Source organism: Aegilops tauschii, chromosome 3 (genome assembly GCF_002575655.3).
Source record: "Aegilops tauschii subsp. strangulata cultivar AL8/78 chromosome 3, Aet v6.0, whole genome shotgun sequence".
NCBI lineage: Eukaryota > Viridiplantae > Streptophyta > Magnoliopsida > Poales > Poaceae > Aegilops > Aegilops tauschii.
Genome location: NC_053037.3, coordinates 285138121 through 285148161, shown reverse-complemented (window position 1 = coordinate 285148161; position 10041 = coordinate 285138121). Strand labels below are relative to the sequence as shown.

General features: G+C 46.1%; 1 protein-coding gene across 2 annotated transcripts; it reads right to left on the bottom strand.

Annotated features, from left to right (window-relative positions):
- Window positions 1-4311: 4311 nt before the first annotated feature.
- Window positions 4312-9775, bottom strand: LOC109761353 (vacuolar-processing enzyme). Of its 2 annotated transcripts, none has more exons than XM_020320169.4 (9): window positions 9401-9775; window positions 8388-8552; window positions 7869-8025; window positions 7609-7694; window positions 7320-7519; window positions 6363-6411; window positions 6071-6283; window positions 5708-5914; window positions 4312-4797 (listed from the first exon to the last, which is right to left on the bottom strand). In XM_020320169.4, exons 1-9 carry the CDS (start codon window positions 9620-9622, stop codon window positions 4615-4617), a joined length of 1482 nt encoding a protein of 493 aa, XP_020175758.1. In that variant the 5' UTR covers window positions 9623-9775; the 3' UTR covers window positions 4312-4614. The 2 variants fall into 2 exon arrangements, with proteins under 2 accessions (XP_020175758.1, XP_073366518.1); XM_073510417.1 differs by having other exon boundaries at window positions 8388-8742; window positions 8908-9697.
- Window positions 9776-10041: the final 266 nt, after the last annotated feature.

The following is a 10041-nucleotide window of genomic DNA, read 5'->3' as shown; positions in this document are numbered from 1 at the left end:
GACCAGATACCGTAGAAACGGCCCGGCTTTTTTTACGGGCGACCCATAAATCGCCCGTGTTTATGTATATCGGAGTGGCCGCGTTTTAGGGATCGCATCCGGCATTTCCCCTTTCCCTCCTCCATCGCAAATCATTCCCTCCGCATGAGAAATTCCTCTGCCTTCGGCCGCACTTTGCCATGTGCACAGGCACACAACGGCCGCCCCGATGTCAAGTGCCGGGTATGAGAGGGGTAGCTGCGGCGGCTCGCTGCCGCACAAGCGCGCCATGACGATGAGGCCGGGAGCTCCTCCCTCCGCTCGCCGGTGGAGGAGTGGCACAAAGCAGGCGCAGGAGCGTGTCGCACTCTCCCGCAACGATGGTCAGCAGGCGTGGCAGAACTTCGACCACCTCCGCAAGATCTTCTGGCTAACGACCAAGCACCTCCGGGAGCCGGAGCACGCATTCTTCTAGTTGAAGGAGGCGGCCACCGCCGAAGAAGAAGGTGCCGCGGCGTGGCTGGAGGCGGCGAAGGAGGAGTACGACCTCACCTTCGTCCTCTCCAATTCCTTGATGGCGATGATGAGTAGTTAGATTTGGGTTCTCGTATGTGTCAAGTTTGTGATGAACTCTATCTTAATTCGGGCAAAAAATCGTAACGGGAAGTACTATGTTTAAATTATACTCCCTCCATTCTCAAATATAAGTCTTTCTAGGGATTCCATAAGATGACTACATACAGAGCAAAATGAGTAAATGTACACTCTAAAATATGTCTACATACATTCACATGTTGTATTCCATTTGAAATGTCTAAAAAGATTTATATTTAGAAACGGAGGAAGTATAATGCATGTTATAGGATCCATTCTGCCGTTCCGCGTGCGGTACCGCAAAATCAATTTACCGTATCGCATAAACGAATTTTACGGTACCACAGTTTAGCGGATGCTCTTAGTTTGGTGGGAAGCAAGGTCGGCAAACGTGTCGGCTGCGAGTTTTGCGGCTGGCTTTGAGACGCGTACGACGTCCACATTTTGCCTTTGCTGCCCAGGGGACCTCACACCGTCGTTTTTTGGGCAAGGTGGGCAGCGAAACAGGCCGACCCTGTGTGATCCTGATCCTGAGCGTGTAAGTTTGTACAGCTCGCGCGTAAAAGTAGAACCCATCGATCGACGGTTTTGGTTCATGCGTGCTACTTCAACGGTGTGAACTGGGTACATGCAATGCAGTGCAACCAAAAGATCTCACGTAGACCATCACCGGCCTGCTGTAGCTGCACGTATAAACAGACAGACAGACGTACGCGTAGCGGCCATTGCTAAACATAGAGAGCTGGCGACCCATTTCGCCGTTCGCTTGCCTTGCTTCGACGCGAAGGCAGGGCGTTGGACGCGCAAAGGCCAAAAGGGACCACGTTTAACGCCGGCTCTCACGTCCCACGCGTGACACTTGCTTCTTTTGCCAAACAGACACATGTCCCGGTTGGCTGCACAGGAATACAACACGCTACTCAGTTACCGTTTGAAATAAACGTTTGGCTGCGGACGCGTGGGCGCGAGAGTTCGTTGCAAACCAACACAGCGAAAAAGTAGGATCGCACGGGCGATCAGGGAGGCGACGAGGGTTCCCTTGCGCGCCACCGGTGACGCCGCCGGTTCCCTCTTTCCGTCGGCCGCTCCGGCGGCGGGAGGAAGGGGAACCTCGGGTCTGTTCGCTAGGTGAGTGTGTGGTAGGGTTAGGGTTGAGGGAGACGCTGCCGAGGCCGTTGCGGTGGTGTCGCGTCGGAATAAGTTTCTCCAGGCTCCGTTCGCGGTCAGGCGAGGCTTTTGCCTTCGTCTAGGAGCCAGCGGAGTTGGGGATCCCCGGGTCTCGTCGAGGTCGCGGGCTTTGGTGGCTGGAGGTCCATCGACACTGGCCGTTTGGGTCCTCAGATGGGCGATGGATGCAGGGAGACGAAGACTCTTCTTCTTCCTTGTTGGTATGATTTGTTGTTGCTGTTCTTCTCCTTCCTCCTCGCTGATGCTGGTGGGAGATCCTACTTTGTCCGGACGGATGGCCCGGCCGCGGTGCTGGACCGGTCGGATGACTCGAGTTCTCTTCCTTCCGGAAGGGACACTTTTCGCGGTACTCAAAGCCAAAGATGGCGACGGCTGTTGCAGGTGTGTTGGATTGATGTCCATGCCCTCTCAGCGCTGGTGTCAAGAAAGGAGGAAGCAGCGTGGCGGCAATTGTACCGTGGTCGAAGATGATGACTGCTTGCGACTAGTTGCAGATCCTTCTGCTGCAGGGGTCTTCTCTCAAGATTCAGGGATAATGACACAGGGCTCCGGAGATCTTCTTGTGTTATGATTGTCTTAGATACTCTAGATGTTCATGATCCTTTATGTTTATGTTTCAGTGTGTTTGTAAGGGTCAACTTCTTTATACTGATTCATGATATGAATAAAAAAATTCTAAAAAAAAAGTTACCGTTTGAAATAAGCGGTAAGCGGTTAGCTGTCTCAAAAACAATCAACAACACGCTGCTCAGTTTGTTGTCGACGCCGGCGGCCCGCAACGGCTGGATGTTCTTTTCTTTACCTTATAATCACCGGTCGGTCACCAGCTCATGCTCATGCACCGGTGATTTGTTCCTTCCTTGTGATCGGTAGATGGCACGCCGCCGTTGGACCTTGTCACGCACGTACCACATCAAAACTAAAAAAATGTTATTCGATGCTTCGCTTGCACATGCATGTAGTAGTACCTACATTGCTCCACGGCGGCTTGTGGCCAAGCCAAGCACAGCTGTTGCGCATCCGTCCCAAAGCGAAAGCGATATGTACACATAATTCTTCACTTATTTATTAATCTTTCTCAGGAATCATGTGTCCTTCAACTGCCATGGACCTACATGAGTTACATCGTTAATTACTAGTACTACTTCTTGATGATTCATCCAAGTAGGAGTATTGCGGCTCGGTGTGAAGCCAACAAATCTGACTTATTCAAACGTTTCAGCATCTCTGTCGCATCATTAGCCTCAATACTAATATTTACTAGTCAGCTGCCACAACCGCAAAGCAATTGGAAGCTTCTGCAGGATCCTTCCGTGTGTACTCAAGAGCCAAAGAAAATTGATCCTTCAACTACTCTACTACGTACTATACTAGTTATTGCCACCTTAGAAGGCTAATCCGTGCATGATTAGCACATACTGTAGTGCTGTTAACGTTTTGAGTATTCACGATCACAGCCCAACAATGCATTTTCTTAACGTGACTTTTGAGTCCCTTTTTCTTTTATTTGTGTCGGGTGGGCTCGATTCCTTTGTCGTTGCGTATATTGCATTGCATGTGCTTGCCAAAAGAAAAGCAGTGATGGTGGTATGCCCAGCTACACAAACTTTGAGAGAACAGCAGCTCTATCACTCTTCCAGAACTGATGAACTAACTAATGGATTAGAGTGATTATACATGCTTATAGTAAACCTGCCAAGGTGTGCTGAGCGTGTGGGCTTTTTCTTTTCTTTGGGTGACCCCTGGGCCTTCTTTGTTTGACGAGTGAGACAAACATTCAGGGTAAACTACCCTGAATGTATAATCAGGGAGTAGTTCAACAACCCTGTGTCTTTAGGCTGGAAATTCCTCGTTGGAGATCATTCCTTGCGCCGCCAAAGGTAATGGGCATGTCTGTTGGTACTTGTAAGGTTCTGATTGTAGTTTCATTACTATAGTCTACTCAATGCATTTGTATAGGCTTACAACAAATCTCGCAGTTCTCCAGATGGCACGAAACATTCAGGTTGGTTCAGTAACTCCGTTCGGCAAAGGCGGGAAATCCTCACGGGAGATGATTATTTGGTTGTAGGTTGTCCTCGAGTGAGGATATGTGTGAAAACTTCTCAGTAGGTGCCATGCCATGGTTAACACTTCGTCACTTACGAGCGTCCAGATTTATGAAACATTAAAAAGAAATTTCCCTAAAAACATGTTCATATGTGTAACAGTCGGTGGTGCAACACTCTTCTCTGTGTGAAATATAGCCCACTTCCGACAGCGATGGCAGCAATCATTAACAATATTTGTATTTATTTCCAAGAATAGCTATAGTTGGTTGTGTCATACTCCCTACTTCGCAACCAGAAAGCAAGGAATGCATGTTACAGCAAAAAACACATGAATCAGAATGTTCTTTTTTTCGAAACCGACATGAATCAGAATGTGATACATCACATGCGGATGTCAGAACCATGTTGTTCCATGTGAACAAGAAGGTCAATCAGTACCTGCAGGGTTTCAAATGGATGGGGAAATAGAAGCTCATAGTAGGTGTATGAGATTACTCAGTCACGCACAAATAGCAGCGATTGCATTCTTCTTATATGGAATTGCGAGCTACACATCTGATCACAAACTATCACGAGTATGTACAGCAATCACAGGAAATCACCTTTCTACTACGGGTATATGTACATTACAAGTTGGACACAGCCAAGGTAATTTGGTGTGGTGGAATAGCTGAAGTAATGGCATAATTCTTATTCATCTAAGGTTCGTTGGTTCAAGCACTACTAACCCTGTGTGAATAGGAAAGGACTTTGGTATATGGTACAATAGCTGAGATAGGGACCAAGTTGCTTCACCTCTGGTTTAAGCACTAAAACCCTTGTGTGTGGCACTCCAGGGGTTGGTTGGGATGCTCGTGCACGCCTGAGCAGCAACCTTTGCCATCGCTTCAGGAACAATGCCGGCATTGCAGATGTTTGCAAAGGACCGCATGTGCTTCATTCCATATTGCGCCAGCGAGCCACATTGTGATTCAAAAGTACGCACCTGAAGAAAGGGAAGACACATATTAGTCATGCATGGGCAACATAAATTACAAACTGTAACTGCAATACTGCATTATATCCCGTATGACACCTGTATGTATAAAGTTGGGAGCTGGCAATATGTTCAAGTAAAGAAACTAGTTACTTAGAGCATCCAAAGTTTCAATACAGAAAATATCGATCCTGAATAGTTCAACTGACCATTGCTCAGACAGTTTGGCTGTTGAGAGATCATCCAGGTACAAAGTAACAGATGCCTTGATAACTATATGAACCACGACATAGGCAGGGGCATGCTGATCCCCTTTTTCACATTCACTCCTCCCCTTTCAGTGCTGATTACCAAACTGGTTGGTTTTAGAAATTTGGAAATTCATAAATTATTTTTTCATCCTAGAAGTAATACTCTGACCTAATTACATATGCCAAGTCAACCACTCCACTTCTTTTGCTATAATTGTCCTCAACCCACCATGTGCATAGACCAACAGAACACTAAATCTAAGGAAGAGTTGATGAGAAATGACCCTGCATTCCTCTGGCAAAATGACATGCTACAACCACCTGACCTATTCAAAAGCATAAAGTGTGGGTGGAATGCTAAAGAATGCATTAACTACACTACCTATTCTCTTAATGGACATGTAACTGGAACAGACACTAAAAAGTTGTGGACAACTGTAGTGAAGCGCTGGGAAATGATAAACACAATTCTCTTTGTCAGCCAACCAATAACAAAGAAATTACCTGCAAGAGTATATACTACTATTATGGTACTGGAAGCAAATCTAAAGAATTTTGTCCCAGTTCCAAACAATTAACATATGATCAATAGGCAACAGCAAAACACAACAGAAGCATAAGATAAGAGATGCTGATAGATGACCAACCAAAGTCAAATAGAGCCTTACCGTAGACTTGAGACAACTCCAGTCATCAACAAGAGGTTCACCAGCTGGGCGAACAGCCTTTAGAACCATCGGACCACCCGCAGAACCAAACAGAAGGTTTCCAATCAGCTCGACGCTGTTGTCAATATGAGATCTATGACCCATCATTTCAAGCAATTGCTTCCGAGCATCGTTTTTCTCAGGGGAGCTCTCGGCCAATTTCCGGTACTACATGCAGAACAAAAGAAATTAATCCGTTAGTTTATCCGTCTTTTTTACCGAGTTTATGCATATGCTACTGTTGAGGGTAAAGCATGGCAATGATCAACAGATCACATGACAATAAAATCAACATACGAGATTTCTCACGATATAATTACAAACCTTCTGCCAGAAATAAACAAGATCAGCATCCCTCTGATTAACAGCTCTCGAGAATGATGGCAGTGCGTTATCTTCAACAAATGTAGTGTTCTCGTTAGCAGGGTTTGACCCAATGTACGAGAACAAATGTTCAGCATTCAGGTCCAAAGAACCGTATTGCATCACATGGGAACCATAGCTGTATGAGTCCTGAGCTGCCGTTCTCTTCTTGACCTACTCAACCATTAGGTTATGTTAGTAAAGAACTGCTCCAAGATTTAAGCTAAAAGAAATTGAAGTTTTAAGTACTTACCAGGTTATACTGCTGCTTGAGAGATTCAGTTCTCAGGTTGTGGACATCACTGTCAACATTGAAAGTTCAATGTTATTTGAGCACAACTAAAATGGCTAAGAACCATAACGAAAAACAAGTTCTTTTCAAACAAATAACCCAAGGATTTTAACTCGGGGTTCATCTATAAAAGGGTGAACTGCAACAATCACTACCATGACAGCCGATAGGAGTACATACAGGTGATGTTCTGTTGCAATTTCATAAGAATATGGTTGTGTGCAACAGCTACAGCTATTTCTACATGGAGCATTAACAGCGAAAGAAGCCCCAAGCTCCATGGCCATCAGATTTGCCCTGCAATCGTTGTTTGTTACTACAGGATGCAGTTTACAGCCAGCAGAAAAATAGCTCTAATCGGCCCAGTTAAATGCATGGTATTCAGCCGAACTGCACCCTGCAGCAATAGTGTATGGGCTGTGCGTGTGTGTGCTCTTGCGTGTGCGCTCGTGCGTCTGTGTGCGCGTGCGCCTGCATGTGTGCAGGGTTTTGTGTGATCAAGCTCAAAGAGTTGACGGTGAGTCGGGCAGGCAGACCTGACATCAGATTTATTCTGTGTAGTTAAGGGACCAAACAAGACAACATAGTCAGCACATGCTTAGAGCTCAGTAAAAACCACAGCACATGCTATGCACACAGCACACGTATTTGTGATTCATGTGCACCTAAAAGTAAGCAACACATGCATATCACCCTCATTCAGAGAACACATGCGTATCACCAGCGTCTTACTTAAATAGAGAAAGATAGCAGGTAGTGCCGTACTAGTTGGTTAATCATTTTGAAATAACACACCCTGTACGGTAGCAGAAAGTACTAACTGACATGAGCGCCACATGTGCGTTCGAACTGACCTTAACAGTACATGATTTTAGCGTCTGAATGGAAAACATGGTAGAAGGACGAGGAATAAAGTACCTGTCTTCCATCCAAGAAATGCTGTACAGGTCGCCCAAGCAAGTGTCATATTCCGGTGGAGGGCTCGGGTACTCGCCGGGGCAATACGTTCCCCAACTGCTTTCCTCTGCGTTTGATGCGGTGGTCGCATAGACACCGATGTCATTCGGCAGAAGTCCCTCAAAGATGCTCCCAGATTCGCAGGCTTCAAGGTAAAATACCTACAAAAGAAGATGACTATACACCTCAGGCCATTGCTTCAAGCAGCACACCATGCAGAGCAAAAATAAACCAAAGAGCGATGGCGTACCAGGCTTTTGTAGGTTCCAGCAGCGTGCTTTTTCTTCAGGACATCTACAAGATCATCACCGTAAAGGTATGGATAGGTAGGCATCCCTGAATTTTTTACCAGAATGAAAAAACCATGACACTAATAAGTTAATTGTGCATATCTGGATTTGAATACATGTATACGAAATATCTGTTCTGACTGGTTTCAGATATTTAAAATTCTCGAAAGAAGGCAATAAAAGACAGGAAGCGCAAGAATGGCAGGTTCTGAATACTGACCAAGGACCCCAGGACCCCCATGGTCACTGTAAAACACAAAAATGTGATCATTAGGGCCACTGTCCACGACTTTGCCGCTCCCACCACTCACAGCGGTTTTATTACCGAGCAGGACAGCAAAGAAGTTCTTGACATTAACCTCCTTTCCAGTGTAGTCCTACAGTCGTAACAGAAATATTCAGTCGAACAGATGTAAAATTGTGGATAGGGATGCATGATCATTAGAATTGGTTCATTCCATTAAGATGTTGACGTTATCACATAGAAAGTTGGCATTCTTCTTATCCACGACCAATTGGAAAATAACATAAAGACTGATAAAAATTTAGACATTCAATCATTTTCAATGAGGTGCAAACTGCTATTGAAATTTCCCTTCGTGTAATTTCTAGAATATCATATTCACATTTTTCTGCAACCATCAAACAGTTTGTAGCACCTAGTAAGGCTATCTACAAACCTTAGATTTTTACTACATCAACAATTACTGGAAAATTTTCCTTGAAGACGCATGATTACCTTAGGGACCCCAGCATAGACATCTCCACCCTGGGGGTGGTTGATGATGACGCCCGGCCTCGGGTTCTCCGGGTTGTGCGCAATGTCGTTGTACATGAATACGATGATGTTCTCATCCTTGAGACCACCCTTCTTCATGATCTGGTAGGCGTGGCAGATATCCGCCTGCAAAGTGCAAAATTCCGGTCCACAAATCAAACACAGTACTTCATTGTCGTCACTGACCCCTCCCAATTTCATCCTTATGGTAGCACTGTCACACACATAGCTGAAATCGTGTTCATAGAGCCTGCCAGTACGTGGCAACAACAAAATCATTTTGGCTGACCAGTGCAGTTAATTACTCCTTCCGTTTCTAAATATAAGTCTTTGTAGAGTTTTCACTATAAACCACATACGGATGTATATAGATGCATTTTAAGTGTAGATTCATTCATTTTGCACCGTATGTAGTCCACCTAGTGGAATCTCTACAAAGACTTATATTTAGGAACGGAGGGAGTACATCATTACGTTTTACTATTTATATATATAGACAAAATACTAGCATCAGGAACCATACTTATTAGTGGGTGGAACCACAAGGGTTGTATACTACAATAATACACTTATCAGTGGATGGAGCCCACAACAAACACGCAGGCCCCCAAAATCAGGAAATCTCATATCTAGGATATTTATTTTTGTTTTCCCAGTTCATATGCGAAAGGAGATGCACACGAAATCGTTCTTAAACCAAGTATTTGCCTCACGGCGATATGGCACCGCGCCAATATCATCATATTAACAGGGTTTGCCAATCATAGTTCAATTGCGGTAGGATTACTCAACAAATCATCAACCACACAAAATAGGACCGGAACACGCAGCAAGAGCAAACGGAACTTTTTTTCTTCAACCTGTTCTTCCGGCGATGCACACCAGGAATTAACCGACAGGAAGACAAAACATGAACGGAAAATCGAGGATCGCGGAGATGCGAACGAGCAAAGAGCAGTATAGCGCGTGCGCACCTGGTGGCGGTAGTTGTAGTAGCCGTTGGAACCGGCGATGAGGACGGCCCACCTGGTCCCGACGGAGTCATCGTCCTCCTGCCCGGCGGCGCGCTGCGACGGCAGCCGGATGGTGGGCTCCAGCCGTGGGGTCCGCGCGTGCGCCACGGCCAGCACGAACGCGGAGAGGCACGCGGCGAGCAGGAGCGCGAGGGGAAGGGGGCGGAAGGACGCCATGGCCATGGCTGGTGTTTGGGGTTTGGATTCCGCGAAGAAGCGAGGGGGAGGAGGAAGGAGGGGTTTAATTCGGGCTGGGGCAAAGGGAAAGACTCCAACGTCTCCTTTTATTATGCGCCGGCGCCTCGGGGTATCTTTTCTTATTCAATATATAATGGCGCTCGTAGTCGTAGGTGGGACCTGGTCGTAAGTAAGTGGGGTTTTCCGTTTTTAACACACACATACATCGAGAAATAAGAGATTGAGGCACTCCCGAGCCTTCTCAGAGTTCAGAGCATTCTGGCCGTTCGATTTGTTTGCTTGATGCATTTCTGTCCGTTAAATCGAGTCTGGCCGTCGGATCGACCCAGCGCGCCTGTAGCAATGAAGCCCGCAATAAAGATCTCGTGCCACCGCCTGTTAATACAGCACCCCACCGAGGGCAT

Bases quoted from the DNA above. Each gene is read 5' to 3' on its own strand.
- LOC109761353 (XM_020320169.4), bottom strand. From the start codon at position 9,622: ATGGCCATGGCGTCCTTCCGCCCCCTTCCCCTCGCGCTCCTGCTCGCC. The intron at 8,553-9,400 runs GTGCGCACGCGC...TGCACTTTGCAG, and splicing joins ACTACAACTACCGCCACCAG to GCGGATATCTGCCACGCCTA. The intron at 8,026-8,387 runs GTAATCATGCGT...TTACGACTGTAG, and splicing joins TCTATGCTGGGGTCCCTAAG to GACTACACTGGAAAGGAGGT.